The sequence below is a fragment of the Cercospora beticola genome, chromosome 4, assembly GCF_033473495.1.
Source record: "Cercospora beticola chromosome 4, complete sequence".
NCBI lineage: Eukaryota > Fungi > Ascomycota > Dothideomycetes > Mycosphaerellales > Mycosphaerellaceae > Cercospora > Cercospora beticola.
The window spans coordinates 3,803,506-3,824,738 of record NC_088938.1 but is presented as its reverse complement, the minus strand read 5'-3'; the positions used below and the strand labels follow the sequence as shown (position 1 = coordinate 3,824,738).

Below are 21,233 nucleotides of genomic sequence, written 5' to 3'. Positions count from 1 at the left end.
ATACGACTAACGCTGTTCCATCAGCGCAATCATGGCGACGAGATGTGCGCTGCCTGCTCGGTCAGCCTCGACAGCAGCCGCGTTTGCAGCATGTGCACGCGCACGTGTCGCTGCCGCGGGGTGTAGTGAGTGGAGCTGAGCATGCAGTGTGCTGCAAGCAGTTGGAGCCATCTCGGTTGCAGGAGTTCGACAGCAGGCTGATCTGAGATCAGTCCAAGCGAGCGTACGCTGCGGACTGCCCGTCCGCGGTCCTTGCAGTCCTGTCAGCATCGTGAGCTGGCCATATCGTGAGCTGATATCACCCGTCCGAACATATCCACTGCGTCAACCCTCAGCCGGAAGCACGCCATGTCTGGTATAGAGATTGCTGGCCTAGTGCTGGGAGCTTTCCCACTCCTGATATCGGCAATGGAGAATTACGAGGAGACGAGAAAAGTGACAAGCACATGGTGGAGAGTGAAACGAGCACACAAGCGGGACATTGGCAAGATCAAGGATTGCCAGCTGAAGTTCCGGCTGAACTTGAAAGAGTTGCTCTTGCCGCTCGTGCATGATGGGACTGTCAATCGGGGACAGTACGAACGACTCCTCGCGAATCCGGGCGGTCACGGGTGGAAAGAGGACCGTGTGGAAGACGCGCTTCGTATACGTCTTTCTGAATGCCACGATCGTTACGTGGAAATGCTACTGGACATACTAGAACTCATGGCTCGATTGAGCAAGGAATGCCGCGTTGATGATGCGAAGTTCCAAGCCGGTCTGATGGCTAAGAATCAGGTACGGACGGGCTTTGGGTGCGGAGGCAAGCACTGACCTTCGTCACAGAAGGCATCGTCGAACACCCTCAACCAGCAAGCTCAGACAGTCCTTATACTGCGAGCGAACGCAGCTTTTGAAGCCAAAAGAATCCACTATGCCTTTGCGGCAGCGAAACGAGAGGATCTCCTTCGTCAGATCGACAGCTGCAACGACCGACTTCGAGATGTTCTCGCCCAAAGTGACCGAATATCAGCGCTCAGCGAGAGCAGAACGAGTCCTGGAACTCGCCGTTCGATTGCGAAGCACCTCACCTTTCATTCCCATGCTGCGAGCATCTTCCGATTGCTGGACAAAATCTGGACATGCCAGTGTCGATCACAAGCTAGACTGTGGCTGCAGCATCCATCGTTTCATGAAGTCCTGATGAAGATGCATCTGAAGCTTTGCGGAGGCCAGCAATGCATTCAATGGCGGCTAGCAGACACACTGCCGACAATACAGCTGGGCAGCAGAGAATCCAAGGCGTCGAGGCCGCAACCTGCTAGTCAAGTGCCCTCTATTGTTGTTCAAAGCTGTAGTACAACATTGGAAGCGACCAGGTATGTTCGCACAGCTGATTTCAATGGAGTGATGCTAACGGTGCAGCAGATCAACTAGTGGCTCCACATTGACGCTAACAGCCAACTCGACCTCAACATCAGGTACATCTAGCACCTCGCCCTCTACGCAGCCACAAATTATCAGCCTGGAGAACGATGGCTTGTGCCGAACGTGCTCTGCTGTCCACGACCCGAATGCGGCTTCCGACACCTGCTTAGGACAGCTCAGCGATGGAGACAATGAATATGCGGTCTTCCCGATAGTGCACAGTACACCCAGCACTGCAGGTACCACCCTTGCGGACATTCTGGACTCGCGATCAAGACTCCGCCTGACGCGAGTCGAGCGCTATGGAATTGCTCTCACGTTAGCATCATCTCACCTCCAGCTACATTCGACGCCTTGGCTCCAACAGCGCTGGACGTGTGAAGACGTTCGTTTCCCCACTTCGTCCGATGGCGCCACTGTTACACTACATGGCGAACCTTACATATTGGCGGACCTATCTGGTACTGCAAACGGTTCCCATCAAACGACAAAAGATCGGAGCTTCTCAACGCTAGGAATAGTTCTTCTGGAACTGTGCTTCGGCAACCGACTAGAAGACCATCCTCTTTGGTCCAATCCAGCTTTTGCGGTTGGCAAATCAGATCCTATGATTAGGCAGGCTGTCGCGTGTGAATGGATGGACGATGTTCAAGGTGAAGCTGGTGAGGAGTATGCCACTGCTGTTACATGGACTCTTCGACAAGCGCCTGTCGCTGTGAAGGACGACGGCTGGAGGGCTGATTTCGCTCAGAACGTTGTACAACCTCTGCAGCGGTACTATGAGTACCTCAACCCTAAGAAGTGATTGCAAGATTGGGCCTTCGTATGAGGACATGCTCATGGAGTTCTGTGCACCAGAGGACGCGTCGACATGCTGCGGCTCAGGCATGGCTTCCGCATTCGACTGGCCTAGTGCCAGCTCCGATACGATCGTGCAGTCCGGTGGATAGTGTCAGCCACAAAGATCAGGTGTCTGGATCCCGGCTGTCCATCGTCGTTGCCTGTTAGTCCGGATCTTTGGAAGCAATCAAGCTCAAGATAAGCAGGCTGGGCATCATTGCTTATTGCGTTGCGATACCATAGGCTCTCCAGAGTGACAGTCATTGCTGTTTCTGCCACGCGTCAACAGCAATGTTGCGTGTAACTGATCCTCACGCCACAAAGTCCCCGACATGAATGCAATGCGCAGGACCTACCCGAGGGCGAGATTGGTTGCGAACATGCGGTGACATTGAACTTAGCGTCGCCAGCACGCAGGTTGAAGAATCCGCTGCATCTCATGCTGCTCAGCACCATCTGGTATGGGTCCTACCAATTCTGTCAACAACCGAGTGCACCACCGTTTCTCACTATTATGACCAGGGTGTGCCTTGCTGTCGACTCGCCCGCCTCTTTGGGATAAATAGTAAACAGTGTATCAGAGAATGCTGGCAAGCGTGATCGGTAATCTATGTGCTAAGCGCGACTATTGGAGACGTTTCTGTCAAGGCGACGGCCTAGAATTTCTTGATCCAGGGCGTGTGCACTCCACGTCTTACTATAGTCACGATTGGCACCACATAAGTGTTCGTCCTGCTGGTCGGAGGAAATGGTGCAAGGTACACATTCCAAAGTATAACGAGTAATTTGAGAGCTCAATCCCAGTTACACCATTGCAACATTGCGCCAAACGCTGTCAACTCGTTCCCACCCGCAGTCCGGATCCATTGAAGAGTACGTAGCGTCTCTTCTGGGTACACAGTACTCACAACAGCAACACTAAAAAGCTCCTCCAGAATGAACATCTTCCTCATCCTCAAAATCCTCACCTCTTCAGCCCTCGCAGACATCGGCACCGCCGTCTCCTACGACCTGCTATACACGCCAACACGCTGCTACCAGAACGATCCGGGTCAATTCCCTTCAGGCAACCTCTTCATCTCTGTGTCAGAGGGCCTCTGGGACAATGGAGCAGCTTGTGGCAGACGTTGCAGGCTCAAGTGCATTTCGGGTCAGAATAAACCGTGCGTAGGGAGCACGATCGATGTCAGAGTTTTGGATTATTGCGAAGCTTGTCCGGCTACTATGAAGTTGAGCAATGATGCTTTTGCTCAGATTGCCTCGCCGGGTGGGGGGATTAATGTTGAGTATATGCAGATATAGTGTGGATGTAGCTGTTGAGTGGGGTTTTTGGTTTCTATAACATTGAGTATAGGGTTTGACTCGATATGTGTATACCACGCCGCGATTCCTGTACTAGCACAAACCTCGACTTGGCTCTCAGAATAGCGCAAGTAGCTGTAGGAATTCCGAAATATATTATGCCTTGCTAAGAATTCTGTCGTAGCTTTATGTCACTCATGCAAAACGAGCGGTTGGAGTAAATGCATCCATCGTCCAGTCTTCGAGATATTTGCTCCATCATCGTTCCCAGCGAAACCATCCACGGGAGACCTCGATCTTCTGATCCAACACTTTCCTCCATTCCTCCCAATCCGCGTCCTGCGACATCTCGCCGTCTTTCTCAATCACTACCGTTGGCCACCGACCACTCTCCGGCAGCCACAAACCAAAGATGCCCCTCAACTTGACTCGCTGCTCCTTTGGCGTCGTAGCACCAACAACAGGACTCGCCCTCTGCGCAGCGGGATCTCCAATCACCTCATCTGCGGAGCGTCCGAGGTCTTTGAACAGCGCTGCAAGCTCACGAAAGCCTGGCTCGATCTCCATGTACGGCACGTCTAGATGAAGTGACTTGAAGCATGTCGGAGCATCAATGAGATATCTGGCACATTCATACAACATGAGCTTCGCGTTGCGGGTGATGCGATATTCTTTGTCCCTCATTGCCCACATGTGGTCACTGCGGCGATCAACGAAGATGGCGAGTTTGGTTAATGAACGTGGGAGGATTTCCTTCAGGCGAGGAAGGGGCGCTTTCATCTCCCAGTGAGGACATTCGTCTGTTGACGTGTTGGTCCCAGAGTGCTTGTGCTTCGACCGAAAGCTCTGTCAGATGTTCCATTAAGGACAAGTCCAAACTGTGCAGTTGCTTGCAGGATTTGCCGAAGAGGTATGCTTCGCGTGGATCGAGGATCAACGTCTCTAGCTTCTTCAGGTGCTTTGTGATAAAGTTGCCGATTTGCTTGTAGTCGATGACAGTGTCCAGCGGATAGACATTTTGCATGTAGTCCATGGACGAACCAGGCCAGATGACCTTCAGAGATCGTAAATTCCCGCAGCCCGCGAGGGCTGCGCCGAGCTGTGATCCTATCCTGCATCGCCACAAGCAAACTTCTTGCAGACCCGGCAAGCAAGGCAAAATCTCTGATTCGAACAACGTACGGAACAGGGTGAGGCGTTTGATTGTCTTGAGTGCCATCAGTTTCTCGAAAGCGGAGATGCAGACAGAGAGAGCCGGGTTTGCATTGCGTGTACTGAGGGTTTTCAGCTTCCGTAGCGGCAGACTTGTAGGCATCTGTGTTGGAAAATCTTCTTCTGCACCACGAAACAGCGTGTTGGGACGTTCTTGGGCAACTTCGGTCAGGAGCAAGCTGACGATGCTACTTCGTTTGAACATAAGCGGGACGCAGATATCGATGGCTTGTACTTCTGTGCAAAGGAGAAGGAGTAAAGCGACTTGGGCATCTTCGAAACCTGCTTCGGCTTTGGAGTGGATGGCTTCGATGAGGTGGGTGCTTAGTCCGACTTTTGCGATAGTGGGTTGCCACCATCTGTGCGGAAGCAGAGATATTAGTACGGTTTAGGTAAAGCTTCTTGCGGGAGAGATGCGCACTTATCCAGTGTCCTCAGCATATCTATGTCCCACTCGCCAATCGTAATGTTCTTGACCATTCGAGCCAAATCCCGTCGTGCAATCAGCGTGCGATTCAGACTCTGCAGGTGGGCAACAGGCTGTCCTGGGAAGCTCTCATAAAGAAGAGGCTGGGTGATATCGCGGAAGCGTTTACATGCACGCGTGGCGTTGCTGAGCGTGAGCAGTCCGACCTTGTGTTCGGCATCGTTTGTCTTCAACCTTGGAAGGAGATCTTTGTGGCTTGCAGCTGCGAATTGGTTGACGGCTTCGGCATGCTCGTCTGCGAATTCGATGTGCTCGTGTCGGGCACGGCCGAGGGTTTCTGGTTATGGTGGCTGTAGGTAAATGAAGATGTGCTTGATGATTTCGGCTGGGAATTTGGTGGCCCATTCGTTCCTTCGGGACAGGGAAGGCATGGCTGCCATCGCTGAGGAGAAAAGGGACGGTCAGTGAGTGGTGAATGAAAAGAGATGAGATGTCGAAGAGTTTCGACAGCCAGATGTCGGGGAGTTACAATGGGAAGTTTTCGAAAATGAGGAACGGCGTGGAGTAGTTTGAGAGAAGACGATCTGTCGCTTCAAACAGTGCTGCCGTCTGCATGGATAGGAGCTGCAAGTTCCCGTAGGACTCCACTTTCTTTCGCAAGTCCACAAGTGTGGTTAGCGGAAGAAGCACTGTGTCTGAATTGGCACAGCTGAGAGTCTGCATGGTAGATTCTATGCCTGGTTTTCGAGTAGCTGTCGAGCCCAAAGGTGGACGTCAAGGTCGCCTCAGCGCAGGGTGATACTGGCAGCATCGTCTTATGTTACACAACAGTGGGCCGACACAAGGTGGAGAGCTGTAGCTTACTGTTGTATCACCAAAGATCAGCATTGCGTCCACGCTCAACGCGCATTCACAAAATTTTATGATAGATCAGAGATGCTTTTAGTGTTGGCTTTATTTCTTGATTCCCGATATCGAGCTTTCTTTCTCATATGTTCTTCTAACTTCGCTGATGATGAGATGAAGCGTATCAAATAGGGATTCAACGACGGCTTGTATACCCACATCGCATATCTGTGATTCTGCGTCAGCTCTGGGCCTAGAGGTCGCTTAGGCGTGATGTCACGTAAGTCCTGGCCTGCGTTTCCCGGGATGGGATCATATTTTGACATGTGGTCGTATAATTCCATCAATGTGAACTGGAGCACAGCAAACGTTTACTGACGACTGGTGGTTGTCAACACATGTTGCTGGTAGCGCAAAGCGGCCGACATGTAGGGCATTTTTTGGTCCTCTCGATCTCGCTGATTGGTGAGTTGCTTCCGCTTCGTTTTGCTCGTTTCTTGCAGTATCGCCTCAAGAAGGTACGCTACTGTCTTGATTGCGCCGCATTGATAAGACAGAGCTATGGGTATCCCTATAGCATGCCTGTCAAAGTCTAATCCGCGTCCAAGGGATCCCAATCTGTAGCGACGTCAGCCTCAAATTCAAATGCTTATTCCCGACTCTTTCCCTGTCAAACTTACCAGTGACTAGGTACTCGTCCAGTTCGTCCATCCTCTGCATGTCTTGTTCCGAGATCTCCAACTGCTCGACTTGTGCGTTCTCGACAATTCTCTCCTTCCTTACGCTCTTTGGCAAAGGTACGTAGCCGTGTTGGAGACTCCATCTCACCATTAGCTGACCACTTGTGCAGCCATACTTCTTGGCCAATTCCACAATGACGGGATGCTTCATGCGCAAAGCCCGAGCTAGGGGAGCGTAAGCCTCAACGACAATATTGTTCTTCGCGCAGTACTGGGTGAGGGCCGACCGGGTATTAAACGGATGAACTTCGATCTGATTCACTGTAGGGAGAATTCGAGGCTTGGAAGAGAGCAGTTCATCGATCTGTGCCAGACGTCAGTTGAAATAACCCAAAACAGTAGAACATGCGACACCACTCACATGCTTCTCGCCATAATTCGAAACACCACCCGACCTCACCTCACCCGCCTCAATAGCATCCTCTACAGCTCTCCAGCTCTCCAATCGTGCCTGTTTCCCTCCATACGGACTATGCAGCAAAAACAAATCAATATACCCCAACCCACACTCTTTCACACTTTTCGTAATACTCTTCCTCGCCCTCTCATAATCACTATTACTAGCAAGTTTCGTCGTATAATGCATATCCTCCCTCTTCACCTCCGGATGAGATTTCAGCCAGTTCTGGATCGCATTCCCGACCTCGCGTTCATTGTGATACATTTGTGCGGAATCTACAGCGCGGTAACCTGCATCGAGAGCATGGCCTACAGCTTGTGAGGCTTCTTTTCCGGACATGAGGTAGACGCCAAGGTGGATGGAGGGGATGCTGTGACCATTGTTGAGGGGTTTGCGGGTGGCGAGGGAGTAAGCCATTTTGTTTATCCGGGACATGTGGTGTGGGAGGTCAGCGGTGTAGATGCAGAGGGAGAGAGATGAGAGTGTGGCATTGGAGGGGCTCTTCCGATGCTGTGGCTATGACGTGTGATCCTCGCCTGTTCCTGGAGGGAGGTGTTGTAGCGTTGTGGTTCTGGTCAGCTTTCTCCGGTTGGCTCGCATTTGTCATAGAGGAGGTATATCCTCTGTAAGAAGTGATGTGCACTTTGTTTGGAATGCGTAAGATTGTACAACGTGCTCGCCTCGTGGTTCTGCGGTCCGGCACATGGCGGGCGGTGGACGGCGCTGGTTTTGGCAGGGGAAGCTCCCATCCCAGCACCACGCTGGACCCTGCGCTGGACCCTTCTTTCTCTGGTCGAAGAGTACACCGTTCCTCCACCACAAATCCGCTGTCGCTGCGAGCGCAGAATGAGGCGTTGGCAATCCGCAATGGACGGAAGTCCCGCACGCAGACGAACGATGGTGGAGCTCGTGGGCGCGTGGTCTGGCATGAAACGCGGCTACTAATACCCAGATCTCCTCCACCGATCAACGCATCAGTTTTGCATGACTTCACCACTCGCGCCTAGTCGATGCCCGCCACCCGCCAGACCATGGGCTCCCTCCCACCGCGCCAACCCTACGCTTCTTATCCATCCTCCTCCTCCTCCTCGTCCCACCGCCCCGCTGCTTACGATGTGAACTACCACGGCTCCACAAATTCCAGCACGCGTCCGCCCGTCCATTCCGGCATGGACTCCCACCAGCCGACTCCGCCAGTGGGCCTGAGCGATCCGACTTTCGACATCCTCGATTGGCATCCCGCCTACCTGTCCTGTCAGCGCTACTTCGTCGACCACGCTCAGTACGAACCTGGTACGCAAGCAGTCTGTGCCCTCATCAACATTCGCCTGCCATTCCAATGGCTCTCCACGCCCGTGACATCCTCCAATCCTGCCTCCAGCTCAGCTTCTCAGCAACCCTTCACATTCAATCCTTATTCCCGCAGCGGCAGCAATGTCAATAGTCCTCGCTCTCGCGACTTGCCTGGCAGCAGCCACCATCACAACAGCTCCAATCCACAAGTCCACGTCTCACCTATACCATACATCCGCCGCCTCGTGGTGACAGGCTTCGACAAACCTGCCATCATGCATGGCTTCTTCGGCGACGATTACGAGCGCGGAATCATGCCGCACGTCGAATGCGAACGCAGGAATTACTTGTTTGCAGCAAAACACGGCGGGTGGCGGACGTGCAAGAGACAGTATGATGTAGGGAGCGGATATGGCGGAGACGAGAGCGTTCCATTTATGAAGCCTCTCGATGAGGCAAAAGGCGAAGAGTTGGCCGCGGCAGAGAAACAATGGAGTGATTGGTTGGCCATGGAAGACTGGATGGTAGGACCTCGTGCTCCGGGTGAAGGAGCGACGCAGTGTGAAGGTAGGAGGTCTTATGAGGAGCAACAGCAGCAGGGAAGCTCACGGCGGAGTGGAGGTGCGTATTTTGACTGACACGACGCGAAGCATTTGATCAGATGAAAGAGATCAGGTGGCAAGGACCGGTCAGAGGCATTTCTAACATTTATGGCTTGAATAGGAAGTCGAGGGCGGAGCGGCATGATCGGGCCTACAGATGGTTTACCGGATGGGCTGCCGGACGGGATACGTGATGATGGCTATCGTTCATCGTAGTTTGACGACCGTGGCTATCAGCACGGGCACTGCGACAAAGATCGCAAGATCAACGGCGGGTGCTCTGGAGGACAATCCAACACCAGCAACAAATTTAAAGGTGGACGTGAGGAGAACTCCGGCTTCGCAGATGAGACATCAGGTCAAGCGGTTTCGGAATCAGAGCGGAGGAGGTTTGGCGAGGCAAGAAACACGAAGCCTCGAATTAACAGCACAAAGACGCCCAGCTTCGGCCGGCGAAGGACAACAGAGGAACGTCGTCGTGGAGAGTCTGGTGGTTTCGGTCAGTGTATGATATGCGAAATTCTATCTAATGAAATAGGCCACTCTACAAAGAGTAAGCAAAAGGATCCTCAGTCACTACGAATTCGCACACAAGCACAACCTTCAGAACCCGCAACTAGGGTTCCCGAGCCACAGCAGCGCTCACAACGGGACATCGGACATCCCCCATCCCGGACGATATCTCTGACCTGCACGAAATAAAATCCTACCACCCGGATCAATCTCCACGAACCACTTCAATCACACTCTCACCACTCTCCTCCAAAGGCCAAATCTTCACAATCTGCAACCCTTTCACGCCTTCAACCAACTCATGCCACTCTTTCTCCGTCCGCTGCTTCCCAGCACACACCGTCAACATGATCAAATCCAACGACGCAGTCCGCAATTGACAATCCCGTTCCGGAACGACAATATCATTGATCAGCAACGTCGAATACCCTGGTTTCATCGCATCGCGGAGATGGCTGAGGATTGTTGAGCAGTGGAGATCTGTCCAGTCGTGCATGATTTTTCGCATCTGGAAAGACAGTGTCAGTATGAACAATACCCTTTCTGAATTCAAAGTGGATTCAAACTCACATAATATGTCCTCGCCCCCCAAAATTTCTCCTCTTGCGGTTTGAAGAAATCATGCACTTCCTTTTCGAATAATCCTTTCCATTCTGATGGAACTTGTTCGAGGACTTCTTTTCGATCTTGCAATATTAATTTTCCTTTCATTCCCAATTCATTTTTCCTTTTTGCCAATTTCTCCAATTCATGGCCTCGCCCGCCTCCGACATCGATTAACATAATCCCCTCCCCATTTTCCTTGTCTTTGTTCCCATCAGCATCCTCATTTTTGATTTGAACTTTTAGTTTCCCCACATCAAAAACATCCACCCAACTCTTCATACTAAACGTCGCCATGGCCATGAATTCATTAAACCACTTCGCAATCTCTGGTTGTTTCGTCGTAGCTTCCCAATGTGAACGACCATATGCATAAGAATAGAGACAGTTCTCTGGTCCCGAAGGTTCGTTGTAGCCGTGTTTTTGGAAGAATTCGGGCATTTTGGAGACGGGCAGGGCGTAGCAGTGGATTGCATGTTTTATTCCGCTGGAGAGGCCGGGGGTGGTGGTGAGGAGGGATGTTGTGGGGGTTGTGGAGAAGGTTTCTGGAGAGGAGGAGAGTTGGGTGAGGAGGTTGGAGGCGCTGAGGTAGCGGATTAGACGGAGGGTCAGGGAGGGGGATGTGGAGGATTTGGAGGCGAGGTCGTTGATTGTGAGGCCTGAGGGGCCGGCGGTGTGGAGATGTTCGAGCCAGCCGGCTGAGAGGGCTGTTGCGAGGACGCCGAGTTGGTAGGGGGATTGGATTGTGTCTGCGATGCGGGCTACGGGGGGTTGGAGGGTTTGGTGGAGGGTTTTGGAGAGTTGAGTGAGGTGGGCTTGGGTTTTGGGGTCGAGGGCGTTGGAGGAGGCGAGGTCTTGGGCGAGGTCTTGAGCTTTGCTGAGGAGCTGGAGGAGCTCTTGGGTTTTGTCTTGGGTGGTCATTTTGCTTGTTGTAGTTCTTGGAGGTTCAGGTTGCCGCGTGAATGTGGTCGAGTTCGAAGTCGTGAAGATATGAATGTCTTGAAACACACCGAGCTCTCATATCGTGCCCCGCCATGCGATATGCAATGGCGCCGAAGTCTAAAAATACCTTGCAGATATTGGCTTGTGAGAGCTGGTACCGACTGCATGGTCGACGCATCGGAAGTGTGGGGACGAGAACATTGACCCGGAATGATCGTCGTGAAGCCTTGAGCACGCGCTCAGATGTTGTGCCTCATGGGACATCGTTGTAGCAGAAGCCAAGTTATGCGGATTGGTTGTCGAGCGCTTAGACTTTGTGCACATCATACTGGGTGCAGAAATCTGTCTGGCGACTGTGGGGCGCAATCGCTAGGACGCCGAAGGCAGTGCAAAAGCATGATGTCTGCGGTGCTCAACATTGGGCTACCAATCCCATCCGAGATCGTGGATTCTGTTGGGTACATGGATATAAGCTTCATGCGTTGGATGTGTGGCGGGAGGAAATCGATCGCTGTGACAATCGGATCGAGAAGATGAGATCTGGTGAGGCGTGAGCTCAGGCTGTAGCGTAGTCAGCGGATGCTTGAGATTCTTGGTTGTCACTGTCGATGGTGCAAAGAAAATCAGTTCCAATTCAGATGCTGCAGCGAGCTCCATCGCAACTGGAACAGCCGACAGAATGCTGAAGAAGCTGTAGGAAGAGCTTATAGTTGAAAGATTTGGCGAACGGCAGAAGTGCTGCAGGTCTGTTAAGATACATGAATAGATTTCGTACAGAACGTGAGTGAATAGAGGTCGAGTCGCCACCACTTGGCAAAACCTTGTGGCAGGCAGCCGGAAGGCTAGTTCTTGCAGAGGCTGAGGGTGGATTTTTAGGGAGCCGGATGCGATACCAGATCGCTCTCAACACGACTGTTGAAATCTGCCAGCGCGGCATGAGTTGCGTAGTAGGCAGCCTTCGGATAGTATGTCTCATTGAAGATCAGCGGCTTCGCGCCTGGAAGCCAGGTATAGAGATGCTTGTCCGTGAATCCCCAGAAGCTGATGTCTATGATGCCCGCCGCCAGGGACTCGCGCATGACAGCACCGTAAATCTCAGCTTGGAGAGTGGAGTTGAGCGTGTGGACGTCTAGCTCCGCGATCGAAACTTCCAGACCTAGCTCGTTATACGACCTGACCATGGAAGTGATGACACCAGGTTCGGGAGCGACCTCTGTAATGTGCATCTGCAATGCGATGCCATCGATGGGCACGCCTTCCGCAACGAGTCCGGATACCAGGTCGTACAGCTCTTGGCGCTTGTTGGCATATGTTTCCACAAGGTTCTCATTGAGGAAGAGTTTGGCTTTTGGATCTGCAGCGCGGGCGATGCGGAAAGCATCAGCAATGTAGCCTGGTCCGGAGATGTTGTAAAAGAAGTTGGCTTGAAGACCGCCGCCCATGGGCTCCAAAGCCTCAGATACGACGTCCCATCGGTTCATGCTATCGGCGTACCGATGCATGACGGCTTCGAAGTGGGACGTCAGTGCGGCATGCAGCACTTCAGGCTCGGTGATGTTGAGGATATGATCTGGATTGCAGCAGTTCGAGATCAAGCCGTGTCCTTTGATGACCATGTCATGATCGTGTGCGTAGCGAACCAGGCGGTCCAATCCGGTCCAGTTGTAATATCCTTCGTATGGATTGACAAAAGTCCATTTCAGCTCATTCTCCGGCGAAATGCTCTTGAACTCTCTGCTCAGAACGGCTGCAAATTTTGGGTCGTTCAGGTATGCTGGATTGATGGCTCCAGACCCAATGAGAATGCCGTTGCGCTCTGATTCATACTTGAGTGTTGTTGTTCCGGTGCATGGGACTTGAAGGGCTTGCCCCAAAACTCCAAGCAGGGCAACGGAAATCTCGGTAGTCTTCATGATTATCCGGTGTCGTAGTGGCTGGGTGGTATCGATGCTTCACCTGTGGCTGCGTTTGATGCTTCCATTGCTGCTTCCATGGCTTTGCTCTTATACAGGTTACACAGTCAAGTAGGAGAAGTGATGTAGTTCAGATGGAGCCGAAGTCGAATCGTAGGCAGCCGCGCCAAGCCATATCTCGGACGCCGAGTGGCCAGTGCAGACGGACCGAATGTGGCTGGAGGGTCGGCGCGTCCAACGTATTTCGTATTTCGCACTTCGCATCTCGCATTCTGCCCCTTTGGTACGCAGTTTCTTCAGCCCTATGCAAACACCGGTCGGCAACATCGCACGCTAGATCTCATCTGGTCTTTCTGGAGCAGAAAATGCAGCAATGGCCGTCTCGTGCCGGCGTGGACTGCCATGTGCGGCCTGCCACCGCCGCCCTCGCGCCTCTGGCCCGGAGCCATCGACGTCTGCCAAACGACTAAACGCGATACGCATGGCAGCCGACTAGAAGACCCATACGCAATCTTCTCTTGTGGCTGTACAAGACTTTGATGTTTATGCGGCTGCCTGGCCGTATCTGTTTCGCTACCATCTTCTGTCGGCAAGAGCATTCGAGACATAAGAGTGAAGCAATCCCGGGGCCATGATTGCATTCACCAGTCAGGCTCTACAACTCCCAGCTTCTTTCTTTCATCGCGGCTTCGGGTCTGCCTACACAGCTACCGTGCTTTTTCCATCAGAGAACTAAGAAAGCCACGAGGACCATTTGAACCGACCAACATTCGACCACCGACGCCATGTCTTCAGACACTCATCCCGCTCTGGATGACCCGAACTACTTCGTCTTCTACCGCTACCATCCGAGCCTAGCTGCGGCCATCATCTTCGCTATCGTTTTCAGCATCACAGTTGGCCTGCACGTTGTGCAATGCATCCGGTCGCGAACATGGTATCTCATACCTTTCCTCATCGGAGGTTTCTGTAAGTATCTCGTCTCTCCGCACAGCGCCAATGGCGTGCTCTTCGTACAATGAAGGCTGATTGAAGCACCTCAGGTGAGATCGTTGGCTATATCGGTCGAGCAATCTCATCACAGGACCAGTGGGCTCTTGGACCATACATCATGCAGACGATGACCTTACTGATCGCACCGGCCTTCTGCGCTGCATCCATCTACATGACACTCGGACGGATCATCCTCGCCACAAACGGAGAGCGCTTCTCGATCGTCCGCAAGCAATGGCTGACGAAAATCTTCGTGACCGGCGACGTCATTGCCATCATCGGACAGGGAGCCGGCGGTGGAATCATGTCCAGCGGCACGCTCTCCGCCATGGAGACCGGCGAAAAGATCGTTGTGGCTGGACTCTTCGTGCAGATATTTTTCTTTGGCTTCTTCATGGTTGCCAGCAGCACATTCTACTGGCGCATGAACAAGGTCTCGACCACGAGCAGTTACAATACCGGCCTACCGTGGAAGAGACACTGCTGGGCGCTGCTCGGAGTCAGCCTGGCCATCTTCGTCAGATCCGTCTTTCGAGTGATCGAATATTTGCAGGGCAATAACGGCTACCTGCTGAGATACGAGGTCTACCTGTACGTCTTCGACGCATGCCTGATGCTGTTCGTTTTCGCATTGTACAACGGGATCCATCCAAGCGAGATCACCAGCAGTATCGCCGATTCGCACAAGCACGGACATCATCTTCTCAACCGCCAATCAGTCTAGAGGTCAAGCTGTCTTCGCGTTGTACAATGCGATCCATCCCAGCGAGATCACTAGCAGGATTTCCCGATTCGGATCAGACAGGACTCCCGCTGCTCAATCGCCAACCAGTCTAGAGTTCCAACTCGCATTGTTTCCGGCTTTGAAGACGATCACAGAACTTCATAGATTATAGAAAATGTTCCAGGCTTTTCATCACTTGTCGCATGCGTCATCTCTACATTCGTCTTCATCCCACGGCGAGAAAGCAATTTGAATCTTCGCGGCAAAAGCACAGTTCATTAAGCTAAAGGTGAGATCCACGATCAAGCCTCTCTTCGAGCACTGATCTCTTGATAGCACCAAGACTCCTAGTCCGATGACTGATCCTCCCAGATTACTCTACACCTCACCTCAATGCTATGCCTCTCCGGACCATGATCATACTCACTCGTAAAGCTTGTATGCAACGACTTATCCGCAACGCCTTTCTTCGAGTCCGAGATCTTCAACAACAGCACCTCATCTGGTCTCATTTCAGACGCGTAGTACCACTTATGTTGATCGCGCGTAGCAGGAGGAGCACATTGCCAACTCTGAACGACATCGTTCCAGTGTTTTCCGTCGGCTCCATCTTTGTCGCTATCTTGCTGAGCGCTGTCACGCCGAGAGGGGAGATACAAGTTGATGGTTCGCAGCTCATCGTCGCGAATGCTGGAAGGGTCGGCAAAGCATAATCCATCACGCGTAACTGGATGATCGAATGGTTTCCAGACGTTGATTGTTGCCCAGCGATATTTGTGCAATTTGTCTGCGTATTCTGGGCAGAGCTTTTTGACGCGCTCTCGCGCTCCTTCGAATGTGAGATCTGATTGTGTGTCAATGAGAGGGTGCATTGCTGTCGCGAGCAGTTCACCGTACCACAATGGACCCATCTAGCGTTACTTGGACCTACTGACCGTGCATCGTTTGGCAAATTCTTTTCTTCCTCAAATGCTGAGATCCATGACTGGCGGCGAACAACATGCTGGCCAGGGACGACTTTCGTTGCGCCCGTTAGTCGTTTGACCAGGTCAGCCACTTCGGGATAGTATTGCTCTCTGATGCGATCTTCATCGTCGAATGTCTGCTCCGTGAATTCCTTCTTCACGAGCTGAAAGCCGTGGCTGTCGAGAGTGAAATCTTTCTCGCGTCCGCGAATGTCTTTTATGTCGACTACAAATGGCGCATGCTTCCGGCGCTTCTCGCCTACAGAACCTTCGTAGTGGTCAATAGTGCCACCATCCTTGGGGTCTAAGAAGTAGTTGAGCGTCGCCTGTATCATTCCTGATGGAGAAGCGGCCATGACAGGCTAGGTATTGAGACTGCTATACGTATTGAAATCGACTGCAGGGAGAACACGGGGCGGTACTCATGCTCATATATGCAGTCATAATCTAGGACCTGGGGAGATCCGGTTAGCTGACAGCGAATTGAACTTGGCGCGATGTTCGATCCAAGCTTGGCACCAGTGCCCGATGGTATTTCTCATACAGACTTTGCATGTGTTGTATCTTCCTGGTCAGGAAAGCCGGCCATCCGTGGGCAATGTCAATGTGTTTGCAGTTGACAGCCTGAGGCAGCAATATCTGACTCAGCATCGACTAGCTCCGCGTAAATCGTATTTCGTATCTCGCAATTGCACTTCACACCAATGCCACGCAAAACCATCCATTGGGATCGGATCGCACCACACGATGTCCCAGAATGCCGTTCAGGGCAGGCGAAGACCGCATCGGAAGTCAAGAAATGGCTGCAAAGAATGCAGAAGACGCCGCATCAAGGTAGGAGCGCCGTTCTTATACCATGACTTGGTGGCGCCAAACATGCTGATCAGCCCCGGCAGTGTGACGAGACCAGGCCACGCTGTCTTGCGTGTGAGCGGTATGACCATGACTGTGTCTACAAAGACCAATCGGAAACCGTAAATGTCACTGCCTCGCCGTCCACTCCGGCCGAATCACCGGCTGCACCTCTCGACAACGACGGCATCACTCTCAGCGCAAATGACCTTTACCTTCTGCATCATTGGACTCGCGTGGGAAGTCGCAGCATCGATGCATCTCCAAAAGGACATGATTTGTGGCAAGACATTTTCCCTCGGATCGGTTTCAAACACCACTTCGTCCTCCACGCCATTCTGAGTTTATCTGCTCTGCATCTGGCTGACCAGGAGCTTGTCGCACGGACTTCTCACTATTGGCATGATGCGGTGTACCACCACGTGGAAGCATTGCGCGATTTTCACAAAACCATGCACCGCATACCAGAGCTTTCGGTGGAGCTCTGTGAAGCATTGTTTGCTTGCGCGACAATCAATGTTGTCATAGTATTGTGCATGAACTTCCGCTTCGGCAAGGAAAGCGACGATGATGTTGAGCAGCGTGTACTAGGCCCCACCTGGATTCCGATGGTTAGAGGCGTGCAGGTATTGCTGGAGCCAACTTACGACCGTGTGCGATCAGGCCATCTAGCCCCTGTTCTGAACTATGGAGACTGGGACGAGCTGGATCCTGAATGCATCGCATGGCCCGGAGACGAACATTTACGCCATCTATCCACCGTTTGGACTGATGACACCGACCACGAGTTGTATGATGAAACACTGTACAATCTGCGCAAGAGCTTCGCATTTACCATGCGACCTGGCTCAACACAAGAACCGATCGCCGACTGGAGTGAACACAAGGGGTCAGCAGGTCCACTGCTGTGGGTGTACTCGACATCGGAGACATTCTTCTCGCACCTGACGGAGAAGAGACCGGCAGCGCTCTTACTCTTTGCCTATTTTGGTGTTCTGTTGCACCACTTAGACGTCCAAGGACATTGGTGGGTTAAGGGCGGCGGTCAAGAAATCGTGGCTGTTGTGGACGACCTATTGTCGAAGTCTTCTTGTACGGTCTGGATGGAGTGGCCGAGGAAAGCTGTTGACCAAGGCATAGTTCCTGGTAGCTAAGGTGCTGCCTACGAACCAGTTGGTGTACACAAAGGGATGGGTCCCGACCTCAAGCAACGTGGCCCGTCCACCGCACCGAGCTATCGATGCCAGTGTTGGGCTTCGCAGATGCTCCCACCGGGTCAATGGAAATCATGACCGGGTGAGATGGAAGAAGTGCACTTTAGGCCGGATCGACTCGACGCGAAGTATTGCCATTCGATCTCGCATCCTTATGATCTTGGAGACAACATGCAATTTACTGATCGAAAACACCCAACCGCGCCGATTTTCCATGGACGGTGTGGTGCCCAACTTCGAGGCTCATATGCACAAGGCTGACTCCGTGCTGCATCGTACTCCTCACGCGGCGCAGAGGAGGCGCACTACTGCAACGTGCCGGCCAGACACTAGCGACTTTTGCTTTGCTCTATGGGACTTCGCAAGGCTTCTTCCTGATGCACGTGGGATGACTACACTACGATAAACAAATGATTGCACCGAAAATTCATATGGCTACATGACGACAAGTGTTGCAACTTTGCTAAACGTCGTTCATTCTGGATCCTCAGTGCTTGAGGCACTTCTTGGCGTGCTTGCTATATCAATCTTGTCCCGGTACGAATTGGCCACCTTCATGCATTGCAGGTCACAATGTCAGCGCAACGCTTTGTCCCCTGGAACAATGATCAAAGAACCATCTAGACTGGACTCGAGATCGGGGCAGAAGCAGGACCCGACCCAGAGAATCCCCTTGCAACGACCGGCGACAATTTTTTCGCTCGAGACCTCTCCAACTTAGTCACAACAGAAGGCAAACGTGCACGATGGTCCCTAGAAGTAAGTTGATCAGTATCGCACGAAATCACTCTCCAGACCTTGTGTCCTTCCAACGCACCCATCACCTTCTGATAAACCTCCTCCGGCGTCCCCGTCGCCTCAATCTGGACCAATTTGCCCAAATTCCGATACTTTTGGATAACAGCCGGCGACTCCATCTCGAATCTTCTAAGGCGTCGCTCGAACGTCTTCGCATCGTCGTTCCCTCGCGAACGTGAGAGGAAGCGTTGCAGGATAATCTCTGTGGAGCAGGTTAGGGAAATTGCGAGGACGGGGAGACTTTCTTTACCGAAGCATTCGTCGAAGGCCACGGACTGTATCAGTGTCTTGGGGAAGTTGTCAAGAAGAATTGCTCTTGCTCCTGAAGAACTCACCATTTCGCACTCTGATCTCAAGCCTGGTAAGGCGCGGATCCACATGCTGGCTGGCGTGCTCTCGTTTCGTTTGTAACAGACGTAGAGGACTAGAGCTGGAGGGGCTGTTTCTTTCCATTCGCTACCATAGGATGCGATTAGCCAGGCTTCGGGAATGTCGAAATCTAGAGCGACGTAGTCGTTTATGTTGGTGTCGGAAACACCAAGGATCGGAGAAACAGTCTTGGAACGAAGCCAGTCTCCGCAGGAGAGGTGGTGGATGTTGTACTCTTGGGTGAGAGTCGAAGCGAAAGTTCCTTTGCCGATGCCGCAGGGGCCGAGGAGGAGGATTATGGGGAGCATGATTTCGCGACCGGCGCGGATCGGGGTGGGATCGTTCCTGTTCTTCAGTTCTGGCAGATGACTTTCAGCGGCTTTGAGGATAGCTGAGAGTTTTCTGAAAACCTGAAGATGGAACGATAGGACCACGATGCACGGAGAGAAGGACTCATTGCTGCGTTTATGAGAGGGGGATATATGCTCTGCTACGAGATCTTCAAATTTTGAACAAAGGCCCATCGTTCTGAGTTCGACAAAGAAGAAGAGGCATTGTCTGCACAAAGGGGAGCACAACGGCTTTTCTCATTAGAAGAACAATGGCTTTGTCCAGAAGCGTTTGCGGATAGGCGACGATGTTGTTGCAATTGCAACGGAACCGAGCATCTGGGCAACCTTCGTCCGGCGACGAAAACAACACGCTCGATCTCAGTCGTGTCAATGAATTAGATCTGGAGTCGAATCGTTTCGGTTTGGCAGGAGTGAGATCTCCTCAGCGAAACATTCTCCAGAATAGGGAACGGTAAGGGAGCTGGCAAACAGGTGCTGGATGTGCTGGCCGTTCAGCCCGAAGTCGATGTGCTCTACCGCAATCGAAGTTCTTGCATTTGGATCCGATGGGCCGTCTGCTTTGCCGGCGGGGCATGAGAGCAATCCATTTTCTGCGCTGAATACGCTATTGGGCTTCTTCCGCGGTTGCTGGCCGACCAGAGGCTAACAAGTCTGGGAGCTCGTAGAGCTGCAGCAATGCAGGAGTAGACGACAATGTCTATCTCTGCGCAGATGCCGGGACAGACATGGCAACATGCAACGCAAATAGATCGCCGAGCAGCTTGTCTCAGTTGCCGCCCAAGATGTACCTAAATTTCCTCGTCGCGTACGGGAACAAGATAAGGTACAGCCTGTGGAATTCTGTAGCTCCTCCCCAAAGCAGTGGTCTGGTTTCTTCCCCACGCTTCTGATACGTTTCCTCGCACAAGCAATAAGCAATTGAAGCATTTCCGAGCAGACCTTGAGACATGATGCATTTGAAAGAAAGCCTCCCACGTGACGAAGCGGTGGCATTGAAGAGGTCGAACCTCTGTAGCGTCCCGTTCGTTGGGGACCGAGGATCTTGCAAAAGAGATTTCCGCTTCGCATTGATGTCGGATTGAGGCAGCATCGTTGGACAAATACGAAAAGAGGCTTAAAACATAAATGAGGTCTTACTCGTAGACGCTAAGCACGACATCAAATAGGGCTTATTTGTTAGCGCTGACCACATCCATAAGGTCTCATCTGTGGAATAGGCCTTAGCCCGAACCGGCGCGAACAAGGGTGACCCTTGTGCCATTTTCTTCCAAGCGTGCATGTAGTCACCACCATGGGCCTGATCGATAGTGTGCACATTTCTAGCCCGTTTAAGAGCACTGTTTGATTGCCAAAACCAGCATTACACAAGGACTTCGGCGAGTGGCAGCGTAACATCCAAGGGGATTACACGCCAGCAGGGTGCGGCAGACTATCGATCGGGCCCTGGGTGGTGACTGTACCACTTCTTCTTACGACAAGATCGACCCGGCTGCGAGCGTTCAAAATGTGTCGGAAGAGATCGCCATCCGCGAGACTGAGGCAATTTCCATAGTCCTGTTGTATTCGCTGTTGCACCCGGAAGGTCGAGTCTGTGTGTGTGTCCTCTCGAAATTCTGTTCGCAATGCATGGTCTTGCAGACGGTACCTTCACCAACAACGTTCGCGCTCCACCGCTGGTCTCGCACCTTTTGAAGTTCTACACTACGAGACCAACTTGTCTCGTCCGCCGTTCCAATCCGTTTGGCTCAGGAGCTTGATTGTACCATGCTCGATTCCTTGTACAATGCCTCATGGGCGTATGGGGAACGATGCGCTATTCATAGCCCTTCGAGTCGATGACCTGCACGTTGAAGCTTCTTGATCATTCGATTTTCCGTCCCGCAAATGTATGTGAAGACGATCCGTACAGTCAGCGAAGTTGTACA

At 52.3% G+C, this 21,233-nt stretch overlaps 11 protein-coding genes across 11 annotated transcripts; 5 read left to right on the top strand and 6 right to left on the bottom strand.

The window, feature by feature from the left end:
• Window positions 1-348: 348 nt before the first annotated feature.
• Window positions 349-2,212, top strand: RHO25_007101 (uncharacterized protein; the record flags this gene model as incomplete). Its single annotated transcript, XM_023597877.2, has 3 exons — window positions 349-777; window positions 826-1,358; window positions 1,408-2,212. 3 exons carry the CDS (start codon window positions 349-351, stop codon window positions 2,210-2,212), a joined length of 1,767 nt encoding a protein of 588 aa, XP_023453008.2.
• Window positions 2,213-3,807: 1,595 nt separating this feature from the next.
• Window positions 3,808-5,999, bottom strand: RHO25_007100 (uncharacterized protein; the record flags this gene model as incomplete). The annotated part of the gene is made up of 4 exons (XM_065602891.1): window positions 3,808-4,249; window positions 4,290-5,120; window positions 5,183-5,525; window positions 5,837-5,999. 4 exons carry the CDS (start codon window positions 5,997-5,999, stop codon window positions 3,808-3,810), a joined length of 1,779 nt encoding a protein of 592 aa, XP_065458963.1.
• A 627-nt stretch (window positions 6,000-6,626) lies between these two features.
• RHO25_007099 (uncharacterized protein) lies at window positions 6,627-7,591 on the bottom strand (the record flags this gene model as incomplete). Its single annotated transcript, XM_023597874.2, has 3 exons — window positions 6,627-6,652; window positions 6,715-7,078; window positions 7,136-7,591. The coding sequence occupies 3 exons, from the start codon at window positions 7,589-7,591 to the stop codon at window positions 6,627-6,629; spliced, it is 846 nt and encodes a 281-aa protein (XP_023453034.2).
• Window positions 7,592-8,184: 593 nt separating this feature from the next.
• Window positions 8,185-9,285, top strand: RHO25_007098 (uncharacterized protein; the record flags this gene model as incomplete). The annotated part of the gene is made up of 2 exons (XM_023597873.2): window positions 8,185-9,088; window positions 9,191-9,285. The coding sequence occupies 2 exons, from the start codon at window positions 8,185-8,187 to the stop codon at window positions 9,283-9,285; spliced, it is 999 nt and encodes a 332-aa protein (XP_023453033.1).
• A 502-nt stretch (window positions 9,286-9,787) lies between these two features.
• On the bottom strand, window positions 9,788-11,106 carry RHO25_007097 (uncharacterized protein; the record flags this gene model as incomplete). The annotated part of the gene is made up of 2 exons (XM_023597872.2): window positions 9,788-10,090; window positions 10,153-11,106. The coding sequence occupies 2 exons, from the start codon at window positions 11,104-11,106 to the stop codon at window positions 9,788-9,790; spliced, it is 1,257 nt and encodes a 418-aa protein (XP_023452821.1).
• Window positions 11,107-11,999: 893 nt separating this feature from the next.
• Window positions 12,000-13,040, bottom strand: RHO25_007096 (uncharacterized protein; the record flags this gene model as incomplete). The annotated part of the gene is made up of 1 exon (XM_023597871.2): window positions 12,000-13,040. The coding sequence occupies one exon, from the start codon at window positions 13,038-13,040 to the stop codon at window positions 12,000-12,002; it is 1,041 nt and encodes a 346-aa protein (XP_023452054.1).
• Window positions 13,041-13,825: 785 nt separating this feature from the next.
• RHO25_007095 (uncharacterized protein) lies at window positions 13,826-14,757 on the top strand (the record flags this gene model as incomplete). Its single annotated transcript, XM_023597870.2, has 2 exons — window positions 13,826-14,009; window positions 14,084-14,757. 2 exons carry the CDS (start codon window positions 13,826-13,828, stop codon window positions 14,755-14,757), a joined length of 858 nt encoding a protein of 285 aa, XP_023452314.1.
• A 347-nt stretch (window positions 14,758-15,104) lies between these two features.
• On the bottom strand, window positions 15,105-16,078 carry RHO25_007094 (uncharacterized protein; the record flags this gene model as incomplete). Its single annotated transcript, XM_023597869.1, has 2 exons — window positions 15,105-15,601; window positions 15,655-16,078. The coding sequence occupies 2 exons, from the start codon at window positions 16,076-16,078 to the stop codon at window positions 15,105-15,107; spliced, it is 921 nt and encodes a 306-aa protein (XP_023452293.1).
• Window positions 16,079-16,479: 401 nt separating this feature from the next.
• RHO25_007093 (uncharacterized protein) lies at window positions 16,480-16,700 on the top strand (the record flags this gene model as incomplete). The annotated part of the gene is made up of 2 exons (XM_023597868.2): window positions 16,480-16,556; window positions 16,619-16,700. 2 exons carry the CDS (start codon window positions 16,480-16,482, stop codon window positions 16,698-16,700), a joined length of 159 nt encoding a protein of 52 aa, XP_023452006.2.
• A 326-nt stretch (window positions 16,701-17,026) lies between these two features.
• On the top strand, window positions 17,027-17,728 carry RHO25_007092 (uncharacterized protein; the record flags this gene model as incomplete). The annotated part of the gene is made up of 1 exon (XM_065602890.1): window positions 17,027-17,728. One exon carries the CDS (start codon window positions 17,027-17,029, stop codon window positions 17,726-17,728), a length of 702 nt encoding a protein of 233 aa, XP_065458962.1.
• A 781-nt stretch (window positions 17,729-18,509) lies between these two features.
• On the bottom strand, window positions 18,510-19,263 carry RHO25_007091 (uncharacterized protein; the record flags this gene model as incomplete). The annotated part of the gene is made up of 3 exons (XM_023597867.2): window positions 18,510-18,541; window positions 18,606-18,861; window positions 18,922-19,263. The coding sequence occupies 3 exons, from the start codon at window positions 19,261-19,263 to the stop codon at window positions 18,510-18,512; spliced, it is 630 nt and encodes a 209-aa protein (XP_023452716.2).
• Between the last annotated feature and the right edge of the window lie 1,970 nt (window positions 19,264-21,233).